Raw genomic sequence first — 17082 nt, forward strand, 5'->3', positions numbered from 1 at the left:
CGCGTTAGGGGCTCTGAAGTCCACGCCGGGCAAATACCTCAACAAGTATTGGCCCTTCAGATGCATCAAAACAACCGCTATAAACCGGATTACAAAATTTTACCTGACTAACCTGACTAGGATGACTCACAGGGCTACGGCAATAGAGCAGCAGATTTGAATTGAACTGTTGTGGACAGCCAGGACTTTCGACCCTAGCCCGGTCCACACCTCCCTCAACCGGGAGGTACTGGCTAGCCTTGCGGAGAAAAGGCTTGAGGTGGTGAATTTCGTTAATGTTAGCAGGCCCCCATGGCAACCCAAAAGACATATGGAGCTTGTCGTTGACAGGGCCAGCAAGCAGGAGGCAAAAAAATCAGTGGTATTGTTCCTTGAAAGAATAAACCCCGCTTCTGACCTGGTTATCTTCACTGACGGCTCTGCTCACCCAGAGGAAGGGCTAGGAGCAGTGGCGGTCTCAATAGATGGAAGTCTGTCTGAACTTGCATTCTTAGGTCCGCCGGGCACGGCCTCCAGCTTCAAGTGTGAATTGGTAGGCATCTGGCTTGGACTGGAGATAGGCAACACGGCAAAGCTCCCGGTAACCGGGGCCCAAATAATCATCTTGACGGACAGCCAAGCGGCCATTGACAGGTTGAGGAACCCAAGGGCTCCAAAATCAGGCCAATACATTCTTTCTCAAATCCATACTCACTACCTTGTCTCTTGTTCCAGGTACACCAGGGCTAGGGCAGTAGCCAGGACAATCCTCCGCAACAAGAGGATCACCATGGTCACAACCAGAACTCACCTCCACAACCCCTTGGCCTTCCTGGCCACAAAATCCTTCATCAAACTCTTGGCCAGACTCCCTCAATTCCAACGGGAAAGCAAATTTGGGAATACCCTTTGATATCCCCCTTCCAGCTCTTTGGACCCAACTTCTCCCCACGGGTTCTTCCCTTTTTCACCCATCTTTTTCCTCCCTTTTCTTTCTTCTCTTCTAAATAAATAAATAGCAAAAAAAAAACTCTCAAAAGCAAACTCCCAGAAAGCCAGTTAAAGTTCTCCCCTCTATTTTCAATTGTAAAGCTGTGTGGTTCTGCTACGTAGTTAAATTTGTAAGCTAGTTAAATATTCATAGTGCACAATGTTAAATCAAATCTGCACTTTAAAAAAAAAAAAAAGAAGCCCCTTGAAGCCCCTTAACCCGTTCATGGCCTGTTGTTATTTCATTTATTTTCATGTTGTCTGGGTGCAAGTCGCACGTACAACTGGGGGTTTTATGGTAGTTTCACAATCTGAGATGCGGGCGAGACAGGGCAGGACAGGGCCCGATGGATGCAAGAGAGTTGGCAGCTTGGCATCCATGATCTGAGATGTGTGCGAGACAGGGCCCGATGGGTGTGAGAGTGGGGAGCCCAATCCGAGAATCCGACCAGATATTCCGGGCATTTACCGGATATCAGATGATCACTACCGGATATTCCGCGCGGGAAATCCAACAATGTTTGAAGTGAATTTTCTTATCACGTTTGAAACTCCAGATCCCATATCGTCCAGTATGAGTGATCCAGCTCGCTTTCCGAGTTTTCGCCACCCCACCATCCCAATTTACCCCCATGGCCCCCATGGCCCTCGATTGCATCCGTATCCATTCTACCATTCTCCTGCTGCTGGCGTCTCGAATCCCGCCCCTAACGATCCAACCAACCCTACAGCCACTTATGCCGGAGAAGACCACTACCCTCATGCGTCTCCGGCTCATCCATGGCATCACCCTCATCCCCCTGGGCCTCTCGAGCACAACTATCATTGGCACCCACGGCCACCCCACCATTATCTCGCAGGCTATCCTGGTGGGCCTGAGGCATATACGCACATGGACCAATTTGCGAATCCGATGGATTCTCATAACAAGCGACGCAAATGGCGAGATGAAATCCTACAAGGTGACCCTGAGAAGGCTATCAATGATAATCTGTCAGATGCCTCACGATTGGTGGTTTCCTTGGTCACTCGAGGTCCGTCCGAGCAGCCTTATGGCCAAGGGTCAGTTCATGTCTTCGTAGTTGTATGCAACGGATCTCTAGTTGAACTCACTTACCTATTGTCCGTTTTATGCAATCTCAGGAACGAATTACTGTTCTTCGGATGCCTCCGACAGCCTCCCCACTATGCACCAGTCCCGCAGTAAGCTTCCCTTGACGATCCTCATTCGAATTCCGACAGCAATATCACTCAAAAGATAACCAAATTGATTTTCCTCAGCCATGTCAAATTCACTTGCTTCGCTATCGAAGTCTCTCCCGTCATTCCACCAAACGAAGGCGATACCATTCCTAGTGCATCCGAATTATCTAAGAAGTCATTGACTTCATTGATGCCCCGATTAGACATGGCCAAAGATCTGAAGTTAGTACGAAGAGGTAAACCCTTGTTGTGGGACAATACAACAGTTATAGAGACATTCCTGTACAGGTAATCCTTTCTCAAATCTTGACAGGCGCGGGTTTTTCAGTGCTGTCTTCTCATCCTTAGTACTCCCATATGCTGCATTTTAGAGTCGTAGAAGGAAAGGAAGACCCAGAAACTACTGGTGGTAGAGACTTGACGGAGCGCCTCGGTACTGAAACGCACGCCTGGAAACTGATCAAGTAAATCTTAACCCCAAGTAGCTCGATTATTGAACTCGTACTGAGATTTTACAATTCACGATTACGAAGCACTTTCGGGGAAGTCATGGCGGAAATTGAAAGGTGAGTGTTATTCGACCAAAGATTATCAGCCTGGCTAAAGATTATACCCTGAAATTACATGTCCGATCTTCCAAGCGATATGATCGCCACCGCAATTGTGTTAGCCGTTCGGATTCCTTGATACAAAACTGATTACCATCTCGCACCCGAGCTTAGATTGACTGACAAATTCTAAACTACAACCGGCCAACAGTTCTGTTTTTCTTCCACCTTACCTGAGTACTGCTTTCAACCGCATATTGGCCGATCAAGATTCCCGCCCCGATGCGCTTTCTCTGGAGTGCGCTGATTATGACTTATTTCTACACCCATGAAAACGCCGCCCGCTAATTGCCGCCTGTGTGTACTTTAGAGCCCTCGATGCTCTTTACTTATGTGTCACAAGTCAATTTGGTCGAGAAGTATTTATTCCTTTGGCCCAATTATTCCTAAGTAAGGTTGTAACTTGCTGATCACTGGTCTGTACGCTTTAGGCTTTTCTATATTATCCTGTTCCACCACCACCGATGGGTCAGAAAGAGCATGAGGTGTGCGAGAAACGTAGGGTTTGGGCGTACTGGACGGAAGTTCGTAGATTCATTTGTTGTCGTTTGACACTCATCGATGCTCAAGACTTTGAAACCAACTCTCATGTAAACGATCGATCTAGGTAGTGGCTTGGCATTTGTCGCAACTTCGAGAAGATGCTCAAGTTTCGACTTCGTACACACTCTTGAAGTCACTGTACGCTGTGAAAAATTCGGTCGATGACACCAAGGTCTCATTGGATGAAGTCAGTGATCATATTGATGCTTGAAGAATGCTTGCAGTTCTGACCTATCACGCTTCTTGTGTAATGCAGCTTGAGCGCATCATGATTAATGCCATTGCATCCGAAGCCGATCGATCGAGGCATGCGACTGAAAGTCTGATACACGAAGGGATCAGTGAATGTCTTCACAATCCCAATTTTGTACCACCGGACAATGCACTAGACAAAATGCACATTATCACTGCTGGAACTTCCACCGTTGTTTTCAACGTTATTGCTAAATTGAGTGAGTTTGTCCTCTGACCGACTAACTAAGATATTTGTTAACTCAAAGCCCCATTTTCATTTCGACCCCTACCAGTCACTCACGTCCTCGCCCGCAAGCCTACTCTGACTGAAAGTAGCAGTAAATCTGCTGTCAACCGAAGAATAATGGATCTGAAGATCACCATCGCTGAGAGTCGCCCACTTAGCGAGGGTGTGACGCTTGCCTTGAAACTCAGTCACATTGTGGAATCATACCTCGAATACCGAGATCGCGGATCGAAACATGCGAAACAGGGCTCTGCAGCGCCATCTGTCGCCGATCTTGGATCCTCGGCCTTGGATCCTCAGCTGCAAATTCGCCTGAAGCGGGAAATGTCAGATACTGAGCGGCTCTTTAACACGCACCGGCCGCAGCCCTCCTCCTTGAGCTTAATCAAACTGCTGGCCGAGTCAGTTTTCTCCCCTTCGGCAGTGCATACGCCGCCCTTTGTTCTTTTATTTCTCGCTTCTAATGTTTCTTTTTTTGAGATATAGCCTGGATTCCAAGAAGGAAAAGAAGGAGCCCCAGGTGAGCATCGAGCTCATCACGGATGCAGCCGTTGTCAGCACGGTTATGGCCGCTGGTGGCACAAAGGTGAAACCGATAATTTTGTTAGGTGCTGACCGAATGTGAGCCATAAGTTGATTTTCTAGTGTGAATTTTGAGAAGGCTGACAGTCTTTCGACATTCTTGGCTAAATAGTTTCGCGGATGGGGATGTTGTCAATAAAGTCGGCTCTGCTCAGGTCAGTGGCTAATTTGATTAGTACGACAAAGCTGGTATGTATTACAGCTAGAGCTGATCATCCTGCCTATGTATTTGGTCACGTCACGTCTGGTGTCAACAGATGGCGTGGGCAGGTAAGTCTAGTGGGGGGATCGTCTTGATCCTCTGTCGAGCTGATCGGATCCATTCGAAAGGTATGGCCGGGCCTCCCAAGCCCAGCAGTCCCTCAGACCAATTAATCGCAGCTTGGGAACCTACTCTTAGTCGTGAAGAGGTAGCCAAATTACAAAACTCGAAACATGTTAAGATCAGTAATCCAACTTTTGAGGATGTCAATCATGATGATATCACTGGTTACATCACTGAACTCGGTATGCCCCTAGATACTCAACCAGTTGTTTTTTAGATGCTAATGACTCCTATAACGTATTCGATCGGGGTGGTTCTGAAATCTTATCTAGGCTTCATGGGACACGACATGTTATCCGAGTTTGCAAACATGAGATGCGACTTGGAGAAGTCAGTCTGGCAAGAGACTGCCCTGACGAAATGAAATTCGACTTGGCCCATCCTCCATCAACTAAAAAAGGGATGATGTTTACATCTTCTATGGATTGCCTCTGTCTGGAAAGTAGTTTGGATACACGATGAAGATACTCATGAATTGCTTGAATTATATATATCCGTCGACTTGGTAAATACTGTATACTGTCAAATCAAAACACATGGACTGCATGATAAAATATAACTTGTCTTTATTGTTATTCCTAATATTTACGATTATCTTGTATTATTTCATATGCATATATTTATATATCCATATCTGCCCACTATGTCAACTTTGTGTTCTGGTTTGGTGATCTGACCAGTTCAAATGAATGGTAATCCCTGATGATCTGCCCCGCTAGTCCTGCTTGATCCATCACCACTTTGCCGTCCTTATCCACAATGTTCAACCCAACCAGCCGTTTCACCCCATTTGTCCACTTGATGTTCATGTCCTTCTCCATCCCCATGCGCAAGTTGTCCAAAAGAGCCTGATTTGTTGCCACCGCCAGTCCGTCGTCCACATGTAAAAAAATGATCACAAAATCTGTACCACGCTTGTACATGTACAGAGATTGCTCCAATTCCAATGCCAAGAATCCAAGTCCTTCCATTTTGCCTTTAAGAATTTCCACCAGCAGCGCGCTGCCTGCTTTGTTCCATACATAGCTTTCTTGAGCCTCATGATCTTCCCTTTGAGCTTGGGCCTGATTTCCACTGGTGGTTGCACATAGACTTCTGCCTTGATTGGACTGTAGAGGTACGCGGAGCTTACATCAAACATTGCCAGTGGAAATTTGAACTTGTTTGCCAGAGAGATCAGTATGCGTAGCATGTTCAGAGATGCTGTTGCAGCATATGTTTCATTGCAATCCATGCCCATCTGCTGATTGAATCCTTTTGCCACGTACCTTGCGCGAAAGACTTCAGGTCCGCCTTCTGACTCTGGGGGCTTGATTTTGAAGACCCAGCGGCAGCCAAGAGCTTTTGCACCAGGAAACGGATCTACTGGCTCCCAGACCTGAAGTGAGTTAAACTTGTCTGCTTTGTATTCTGCAGCTGTCCTCCATTCACTTGCTTTGGAGCTTGCTAGTGCAGTTTTTGTTGAGTTACACAGACCTATCACAGGAGCGACTTGGCGACTCGGCGGGGTGAGGAGGAACAACTAGGTTTTCACTATCATCATTTTAGGTTTAGCTACAGAGCCTGTATATTAGTTGATAGTTCATACCTTGTTTTTCCTTTTCTTTTCTTCCTCACTCACTTTGTGTCTCATCGCCCGCACCATCTTCAGGTGCATTTCTTTCTTATTCGCTCCTCAGTCCCATCACTTGGTCCTGTAGCTCCTCCCCATCATTCTGGCATTTCATAGGTATTGCTGTTTTATTTTCTTTCCTGTTCTGGTCCATGTTCCTCTCTTTCCTTGTCATGCAATGCGCTCACTCACTTCGTGTCTCATCGCCCGCACCATCTTCAGGTGCATTTCTTTCTTATTTGCTCCTCAGTCCCATCACTCGGTCCCGTAGCTCATCGCCATCATTCTGGCATTTCATAGGTGCATTTCTTTCTTATTCGCTCCTCAGTCCCATCACTCGGTCCTGTAGCTCATCGCCATCATTCTGGCATTTCATAGGTTATGAGCCCAGCGCTCCACTGACGCTAGAACCAGATCTCCTAAGAGCACGGAACCGATAGGACTGTTCCCCTCCCATTTCTTTCAACCTCGTAAAGCGAAGCACTGTGGCAGACCCAACAGGCTCCTCCAACAATCAGAAACCCTCCAATTTCTCTGATCAATCAACTCCATCATCATCCACATCAGACGTGAAAGACAAAGACGATCATCAGTCCTCTGATTCCTTTCACACCGATACTACTGGAGAAACCGCCCGTCTAGCCAAACAACTACAGCCAGAGGACATCATCAAGGACGCTACTCCTCAGTCTACTCATACCATCATGGCCAAATCATCCCTTGGTCTCAATTCAATCAAATACTACACCAAGAAACTCAATGGGACCAACTTCACAACCTGGAGACGAGAAATCTACACCTCAATCAGCCTCCTGAATCTCGATCAATACGTCAATAAAAATCTTGAATCCCTACCCTCAACTCCTGACCGCGATGTCAAGGCCAAGCTAACCACCAACATCATCAGGATGCACCTTGATGGGGAGAATTCAGCCAGGTTTGTGGATGACGATGAAATCGATGTCTATAAGCCAAAGGAGCTATGGGACTCCATCTGCAGCTATTAGGCGGCCAAATCTATGGAGAATGGCGCCAATCTGATGCAAACGCTTGTAGCCTATGATTTCGGCACCGACTTGGCAAGTTCAACAATCAATGATTTCCGAGGCTCGCTCAAACTCTTTGTAGAAGTCACCAAGCACAAGTGGGAGAAGAAGACGGTTGAGGGACTCTGGGTATACTGGGTCATCATCGCGCTTCCGGCCAAATTTGCCCTATTCAAGACAATCAAGTATGCCAAATACGGCAAACCAGATGTGGTTATCTCGATGAGCAGTTTTCTTGCCGACCTCGAGCAGGAAATCAAACGCCAGGCAGAACCATCTGCCACTTTGAACGCCTTGGCAGTATCGAATCGTCAGACTGGGCAGAGTCACTCCTCCCGAGCCACCCACTCCAAGAAGTCCCGTCGAATCTGTGAAAACAGGGTACACAACCCGGAGACGAATCACTCGGCCGAAAACTGCTATCAACTTCATCCCAGAAGAGCGGTTGCCTACCATGAAGCGGCCCTAGAATGACTCAAAGCCAGCGCTGGAGTTAATCCGAAGTCCGGTCTACAAGTAGGACATGGGATCATGGATGCGATCGTACTCAATAGCGGTGCCTCAGGACACTATCTCAGGCATAGAGAGTACTTCGACAACATGAAGACTATCGCCACCGCTGTCTATGCGGCCAACGGATCCACCATCCCGATCATTGGGCAGGGCTTGGCAACCATTCACACCTTGGCTGGTCCCTTGCGAATTGAGCAGGCGTACTATGCGCCCAAACTTTCCAACTCTCTTATTCCTCTCACTTTTTATCTTCAACGTGGATTCTCTCTTTCCCCAACTCATGGCGGAAATCGGTTTGAATGTCAATCCTCTCAAGGTGTCCTCTTCACCAGAACAACCACTTCTAACGTGCTCCTGATTGATCTCAATCCGCTCAAGGCGCTGTCAGTCAACACTTCAACTGTCCTGGATCTCCATCGAGCACTCTGTCATCCCAGCATTAATTATCTCAAGAAAGCATTTCCTGACATCTCCATCAACAAGGTTGACTGTTTGGTTTGTGATCTATCCAAAATGCATCGGGTTCCATTCTCAGGATCTTTTCCCAAACTGTCTCAACCCCTCGAATGCATTCACATGGACTTGTGTGGACCAATCACACCTGCATTGCGAGGGGGGAACAGGTACTTTCTTAAGATTGTCAACGGCTTCAGCAAGTATTGGTTCATATACCCCTTGCAATGTAAGTCCGACACTTTCAAAACTTTTACCAGCTTTCTTAATCAAGCTGAAAATTTCACAAATCATTGTCTTCAATCTGTAGTCTCCGACAACGGAGGCGAGTTTGTCAATCATGTGTTCAAGACTCTGTATGAAAGCAAAGGTATCATCCACCACACCATAGCCCCTTACACACCTCAGCAAAACCCTTTTGCGGAGCAAGGCAACAGAACGACCGTCGAAAAGGCGAGGACCCTCCTCTTGACCAGCGGTCTATCTCTGTCCTGGTGGGGGGATGCCGTCACCACCGCCGTCTACCTCGAAAATCGCACTCCCAACAGCTCGATTCAATGGGCATCTCCTTACAAACTCTGGCATGGGTCCAAGCCCGATCTCTCTCGGCTTGTTCCGTTCGGCTGTCGTGTTGTATTCTACCAGGAGAAGAAATGGAGAGACTCAAAATTCTCTCCATCGGGGGTGGAGGCCATCTTCCTTGGCTACCATGATGGGCATCACACCTACAAAGTGTGGGTCCCCTCTCAGGATCTTATCCAACACTCTCATCACATCCGCACTTTTTCTCACATTTTTCCCTGTCTCACTTCAAGTAGTGACCCTGTGGGGCCTGCGTCATTGTTTGACTTCGAGCTCCCGACGGTAACCTTCACCAATCCCGATGCCGGTTCCTTGAGAACTCCAACGACATCCACCACGGACGTCCCACCAGCCCCAGCCATCGACACCGAAATCCCTGAACCCCTTGCTTCTGTTGACAACAACTCATTGGTTCCCGCCCCGTTGGTCCCGGAGGGGATCCCAATCCCTCCGGTTGAAAGGGAGTTCAATCCTCCCCAAGGGGGTCTGCAGTCCTCATCCACCCCTCAGTCAACCAGCAAGGGGTCCGTGTACGTGCCATTCTACGACACGGCACCAAAGGACATCTCAAGTGACATCGACCCAGCCAATATCATTGCCGGGGGACGTCGACACATGGCCATGCTGTTGGTAGACAAACCAGCTTCCCCAAAAGACCCCATCACGTATGCGGAAGCGGTGGGCCGTTTGGATGGCGACGAGTGGCTTGTAGCGATCGAGGTCGAGGTGAATAATATCAAGCGCCACAAGGTTTGGGTGGTTGTGCCCCTCATACCGGGGACCAAAGAGCTCAACACAGTTTGGGTATTCAAACAAAAATTCAACGCCAATGGGGAGCTCCTCAAGTACAAAGCTCAACTTTGTGTCCGTGGATTCCGTCAAATCGAAGGACTGAATTATAATCACACCTTCGCCCCGACCGGCAGAGTGTGCACTCTTCGCATGCTCTTTGGTCTTGCAGCGGCTCAAGGATGGGATGTCCAACAAATGGATGTCAAGTGCGCTTTTCTCAACGGGATCCCGGACAAGGACATCTTCATCAAGGTACCCGATGGCGTTGACATCGACATACCTCCGGGCTATGGTTTGAAGCTTCAGAAGTCTCTCTATGGGCTAAAACAGAGTCCTCGATGCTGGTAAAAAGCGCTGAAGGGCTTCTTTGAGTCTGTAAACTTTCAGCCAGCCGCTGCCAATCCCTGCCTCTTCATCCATCAAGACAAGTCACGGCCATGTTTTGTGTTCGTCCATGTCGATGACATGGTCATCTTCGGACCTGAGGTTCAGTTCTTCAAAGATCTCATCAAGGCTTGATTCGAAATGGAAGACCTTGGCGAATGTAGTTGGGTTTTAGGCATGAGGGTAACGCGGAATCGGAGTGACAAAACAGTCTCTCTCTGTCAGGACCGATACATCTCAGAAGTTCTGGAGGAGTTTGGGATGTCAAACTGTCGCCCCATCACCGCACCGCTTCCTCTAAACGCGCTCACGTGCCCCACCGATCCCTCTCCAGTCAATCCCGGGTTCAACTATTGACGTGCAATCAGACTACTGAACTCCTTGGTTCAGTGTACTCGACCGGACCTGGCGTTTGCTTGCAGCTTCTTGTCCCAGTTTCTCAATGCGCCGACCAAGACTCATGAGAATTTTTTCCGAAACATTCTCCGGTACCTCAAATACTCAGCTCAACTACGTCTAAATCTTGGCAATGTACCTGGGGAACAACGCCTAGCCGGTTACTCCGATTCAAGCTACGCCAATGGCGTTGACGCCTCCTCCTTCTCCGGCAGCCTTGTCCTTTTTCATGGGCCCGTGGGGTGGCGATGTGCCAAGCAGGACGACAACGGTCCGGCACTTTCCACCACAGAAGCGGAATACAGGGCGTGCTCGGAGACTGGCCAGGATCTCCGTTGGGCAGAACAATTGCTCGACAACATTTCCCCTTTCATCGACATTGATTTCTTGACTGTTCATCTCTACTGCGATAATCAAGGGTCACTTGCGCTCCTGGAAAACCCTATCTACCAACACCGGTCCCGACACATTATGGTCCGTCATCACTGGCTTCGCCATCATATCGAGAAAGCCAAGAATTTCACGGTCTCTTATGTCTTGACCAACAACAATGTCTCCGACATCTTGACCAAACCTTCATCTCCCATCAAGACCAGAAGGATCTGGAAACTTCTCCACCTCAACCTTCCATAGACTTAGCACTGCCTGCCAAGCACGGGGGGCTGTTGAGTTACACAGACCAATCACAGGAGCGACTTGGCAACTCGGCGGGGTGAGGAGGAACAACTAGGTTTTCACTATCATCATTTTAGGTTTAGCTACAGAGCCTGTATATTAGTTGATAGTTCATACCTTGTTTTTCCTTTTCTTTTCTTCCTCACTCACTTCGTGTCTCATTGCCCGCACCATCTTCAGGTGCATTTCTTTCTTATTCGCTCCTCAGTCCCATCACTCGGTCCCGTAGCTCATCACCATCATTCTGGCATTTCATAGGTGCATTTCTTTCTTATTTGCTCCTCAGTCCCATCACTTGGTCCCGTAGCTCATCACCATCATTCTGGCATTTCATAGTTTTGATAGTCAAAGGAATGCACCTATCTTGCGTGAGAACCAGTTCTGAGATCACCTTTTTCTCTTGCTCATGCAGAACATCAGTTGGTTCCTCACCAAGCTTCAATATGATTTGTTTGAGGACTGAATTCAGATGATTTTGCGCCGGTTCTTCAGGTACTTGGGTTTTCGCGGGTGTAGCTTTCTTTATGGGTAAGTTGACAAATTCCGGAAAAATGAAAGCTGTGGAGTGGATTATCCTGTTTTTCAATGGCAACGAGAATAACCACCCACCTCCTGCAGGCGGAAAACCAATCAGCTGAGCCTCCTGAGCACGCTCGTCAAGTTTGTTGCGATGTTCTTTAGGCACCAGGACAATTGCTGCTGCTCCAAATGAATACATCTTGTTGGGATCCACTTTGATGCCGTGTAATTGGGTCAGCGGCGCGTCTAGTACTTTGCTGTTGGGAATCCTGTTGTGGATTTACAACACTGCCTGATACGCAAAACTCCAGAAGTGCATTGGGAGTCCACTCTTGTGCAGCATTGTGTGGGCCATGTCCCCAAGCGTTTGATTCACACGTTCAACGGTGGGCCGCTACGCTACACTACGCTACAGGGCCACTTAGCGTTGGCGTAGCGGCAAAAAGCGCCCGCCCATTTTGAGTAGCGTTAGCGCGCTGTTAGCGCTGCTACGCTGCGCTACGTTTCAGCGGTGCTAACAGCGCGCCAATTGTTTGTTAGTGTTAGCGCGCCGCTACAGTCACTACGCTGCGCTACAGCGCTTTGAGCGGAAAAAAAGGCCTATTTTTCAGCTAAAAGCACTGTGGCACACCGTAGCGCGCGCTCTTTTGCGCCCTGCGTGTGTAGCGTTAGCGCAATTGCGCGCATCTGCGCTAACGCTACGCTAACAGCTAAATTAGCTGCGCACCCTTTGCGCGTAGCGTTAGCGCAGAAAGGCGCAATTCCGCTAACGCTACGCTAAAATTTAGCAGAATTCCGCTACGCTACGCCACGCTAACACTACGGTTAGCGTAGCTGGCCCACCGTTGACACGTTCTGCTTCACCATTTTGCTTGGGGGAGTACAGAGTTACCGGAGCATAGTTGATGCCAGTTGGTACAAGGAGCTTTCTGAGTGTGCCGGTGTATTCAGGGGTGTTGTCTGTCCAAATGTGTTTAGGATAGCAACCAATTGGCGTCTTGATGTTTTCAATCCACTCCATGATCTGTGACGCGAATTGGTCTCTGCTGGTCAGGATTGCCGTCCAGATATAGGTCTTTGCGTGATCTCTCAAGGTTAGAAGGTAGCGCTTCCCTGAAATATCATATGGGAACGGACCTGCAACGTCAGACACTAACAAATCCAAGGGCTCATCTCGCGGGATTAGAGAGTTTGACCCCGGTGTCAGCTACCTGCTAGTCCAGACAGTGCAGGCATCCAACAAGGAGCCGCAAAAGCGTCTCCCTTGGCCTGAAGTGCGGTAGTGAGAGCACTGATTACATTGGATTCAGTATGTAGAGTTGAGACCACTGCCGTGGCGTACCCGGAAGGTTATATGTCTATGTATGGCAGTTGAGTTGTATGCCCGCTTAACAGCGGGCAAGAAGATGGAAGAATGGGAGGGAAAAGAGTCAAGACTCATTCCTCCCATATATAAGGGGGCTCTCAGTCAAAGAGAGTTTTCCCCCAGAGTTTTTGGTACCAAGCCTGTCTACATTGTTGAAAGATCAGCAATTGGGGCCTTTCCAATTGAAGCTCCCACCTTTTCACTTTCTTATATCCTATCTATCCAACACCTCCCTTCCAACCTACCTCTAACCTCGTTGTCCCTCTCCAACTCCAGCTTCTGCTTTACCCAATTGGATCCTTTGTTGAGTCCGACTAGGTAAGCTCGCCGGATTCCTGTTTCTCTCTGTCTCTCTTGGCACTTGAATCTTTTAGATTCCAGCACAACTATGCTCTGCTAGGCCCCTCTGACAAAGAGGCATGGCTCCTCCTCCCGTGCCAATGGTAGAGTAGAGATAGACCTTGGTCTACTGTTTAGATATTCTGTGCCTTGCCAGCACTAGTCCCTTCAATATTCCGTACCTTTTCATTCAGATTACGGTCAATTTAGAGACCTACGGACTTTTTGTCCACAGCTTTTGATTTCGCACATTGATTGCAGAAGAATGATTTCCAGGTCTTCTTCTCAAGTTCCTTGGGCCGGAAATGGATCTTCAAGTATTTCCTCACAACTTCCTCTGAGACGTGACCAAGACGCCGGTGCCAGAGATAAGGATTGAAAGATGGGTTTAAAGTGATTTTATTTATTTCAAACACTTCACTACACATAGCTATGTCCCAACAAAAGTTTCTGAAATGGGTAATAAAAGAAACATTTGATGGACTAAGAAGTGTAGCTGTGTGTCCCAAAAAGTTGAGGCGCCACCCAGAGTCTGTCAGACGACCAACTGAGAGAATCAAACCATTGACGCCAAGGCAATGGTATACGTTGTTGATTTCAATAGGACCCTTTGATGTATTGATCTTCACTCAACCCTTGAACCTGACCACAACAGTACAGTTAGCGACTCCAAGGGAGATTGTCCTTGGTATTGCTAGCTCTTCTCTTGTGATGAACATGTGGAGGTTGCCACTCACATGTGTTGAGGAGCCTGAGTCAAGTAAGACCTTGCCATTGTTTACTTCAGGGACATCAAGGTGTTGAACTCGGTTGCGGGGAAAAGGCGGTCGGTTTGGGGGAATTTAGTTGGAGTGGGGCTGGTCATGGTCTACTGGTGGCGCTCTGATCTCCTTTGCTTTGACTTCAGCCCAGAATGCCAAAAAATTATTGTACCAGTGACCGTTGTGGTGCACGGCATGGTACAGGCGGTCTTTCAGCTCAAAACACGGTGTTGCGCAAATGGACCTCAAGGCGTTTCAGGTTTATCCTTCTGTTTTCTTTTCTTTTCTTGGTGTGTTTTGTTTCTTTTCTTACTGCGCGCGTTGGATGGTTACAGTGTGGAGGGTTTGGTTTTGTTCTCTTTTTTTGTCTTGCTTGTTTCTTGTTGTGTCTTTGTGTGCGTGTGCGTGTGCGTGTGTGGGGTGTGATGATGATTCCGCAGTGCGCGGCGCCTCCTGGAGTCTGAGTTCGCCCACGAACTCAGAGGAAGGGGGGCATGGAACCTAGCTGATCCCATTAGGAATCCATCCAAAGTTTACTGTTCATTATCTGGCGCCCTCCAAAGCGCTATCCTGAATCTTATTGATCCTCCCAGAGCCTCTTCCCTTTCTTCCCTTTCCTTCTTTTCTCAAAAAAACCAACCGCCGACCAGCGCTCAACGCCGTCGTAAAATCTTTTCCCCAAACCTCATTGCTTCCCTGATCTCCACCGCTCCATCTGACCAACCACTTGGAGGGCACTCATTGCAGCACTACACCCCATCCCTCCAACAACTGCCTACCGCCTGGCACAGTAGGAGTTCCACACCGTATTGGTTGCAGTAATGACAGATGTGGCCATATCTTTCCTTGAGATGTTCACTTGGGACCTGTCCTCAAAAACGGGTCACCTTCTTGGTTGACAGATTGGGAGGTTGGGCATCCTGTTGAGGTCGTGTTTTTTGTTGTGGTTGCGGGCCGCGCTTGTGGGGAGGAGCGTACCGAGGTTGAGGGGCATTGCATGGACCACATCTAGATCCATTGGCATGTAGCCATAGTTGATTGGCTGTGCAGCGATTTTGTTCTTGTTCTTGCTGGAGGCTGCTTGAATCACTGTTGTAACATCGCGGAAAGACGGTTTCTCAATAGCTTCCAACTTCTGATCAACGGTGTGGTGATTTATATAGGCATGCGTGGTAGAATGTCCACTTGGGGATAGCGCTGGCGGGAATGCACAGAGCGGCTCAGGCAGAGTGCATTCCGGTGACATAAGCACTGAGGATGATGTCAGAAAAGCACACTAGGAAAAGCTTATGGAAAGTCACATGCATCAGTGGGTACGTTACCGATAACGGCAACGTAACAGTTTTTAAGCCGTTATTGTTACAGTTACTCGTAACGGTGGTGCGCTACGTTATCGCGCCACTGCTTGCACCATTTTTTTTCTGCTTGTTACGTTATCGCGGCCCGCGGCGCGCCAGATAATGCGCTGATTTCAGCGCCAACACAGCCCTTAAGGGCTCGTTATCGCGTCATCCAAGCGATAACGTAGCGTAACGGCGTGGGAAAAAGACCCGTTACGCTAACCATATGGCGCTTAAAAGGCCCATTACTTGTAACGTAACGGGGCGCGGTGGATAACGGAGGTAGTTACATTACGCAAATAGCGCGGATAACGCAACGTAACGTAACTACCCACCGTTGTCACACGCGGACTGGAATGCACGGATTTCGGATTGGGTATTCAGATTGGAGCGGAAAGGACAGGGCTGGACTGCGGCGGACTACACACGTGGACTGGTGGCAGCGGCGTGTCAGCAGGTGAGCCGCAACAGCCAAAGCGGGTGGAACTGGGGTGGAGGCGGTGGTGAGAGACTGACTGGCGGGGGCTAGACAGAGGACCGTGGGAGGTCAAGCGTTGGAGATGAGAAGAGTCTGGGAGACTGATGTGCGGAAAGCGGGCGGAGCTGAAGGACTAGTGCGGGAAAGTGTCAGATTTGCGGGATTGGGTGGGAACAGTGATGTGCGTGGAGGGAAGGATGGGAAAAGGCTCATGGATTTCTCTTCTTGTTCCTTATCCTATTATCCTATCATCTTATAGATTACTGGAGTATTGTACTTACAGAGACGGACGTACTACAGTATTAGGAGAGATATAAGTGGCCTTATCTTTACTTTCAAAGCTACTTGCAGATTCTGTGCTTGCGGAGTGCGGAGCTTTTATTCACCTGCGGATTATTACACTATAGATCAGGCTCAGAGAGGAGCGCAGAAGTCTAGCGGATAGTAGCAGTGCGGAGCCGAGTAACCAATAATCACACAGCCCAGACACAAATATTCTTGAAGAGGGAGGTTAACGGACATTTCCACTGACATACCAGCCTTTATTCTCACAACGGTGAACTCAAATGTTTGAACATCAACACCAACCGGGTAGACAAAATTAGACTGGAGCAGCAGACCAACGAGTTCATCTGCAGTCACCTTGTGTTGAAGGAGCTCAGCCAACACCTTGCTCCATTTTGCTACCAATACCTGTAAGAGTCCAACTGGGACTCTTCACTAAAAGACTCGAATGGGGCTCGACGTGCTTGTCTCTGGAGTTCAGGGCCCAAGTAGCTTGTATTTCTGAGGAAGGGAAAGGACAATTAGCGTGGAGAGAATGATCTCTGCCCGTTAGTATCTACAACCAGTGGATGAAGAAAGAGAAGAAGAAAAGAAGGAGACTTACCTAGCGTGGAGAGAATGATCTCTGCCAGGCTACGTAGGAGGTGGAGGAGCCAGGACTATATGGGTCCCGCTCTGTGCCTTATGACATTTGTGTGACACTCTAGGAGAGGGGCTCACAGTCTCCCCTCCTATAAAAAAGGAGAAAGGGAATAAAGAGGAAGAATGAGACATATTTTTTCTAGGTTTAATGTTAAGATGTGGAACGTGAGAGAAGAAAGACGCAGGAG

General features: G+C 48.4%; 1 protein-coding gene across 1 annotated transcript; it reads left to right on the forward strand.

The window, feature by feature from the left end:
• Positions 1–1543: 1543 nt before the first annotated feature.
• PtA15_4A1 (uncharacterized protein) lies at positions 1544–5075 on the forward strand (the record flags this gene model as incomplete). The annotated part of the gene is made up of 16 exons (XM_053168060.1): positions 1544–2031; positions 2113–2172; positions 2251–2460; positions 2544–2636; positions 2706–2738; positions 2814–2837; positions 2932–3018; positions 3091–3139; positions 3212–3304; positions 3388–3510; positions 3580–3775; positions 3851–4205; positions 4291–4425; positions 4499–4541; positions 4644–4893; positions 4984–5075. 16 exons carry the CDS (start codon positions 1544–1546, stop codon positions 5073–5075), a joined length of 2331 nt encoding a protein of 776 aa, XP_053019108.1.
• Between the last annotated feature and the right edge of the window lie 12007 nt (positions 5076–17082).

Source organism: Puccinia triticina, chromosome 4A (assembly GCF_026914185.1).
Source record: "Puccinia triticina chromosome 4A, complete sequence".
Lineage (NCBI taxonomy): Eukaryota > Fungi > Basidiomycota > Pucciniomycetes > Pucciniales > Pucciniaceae > Puccinia > Puccinia triticina.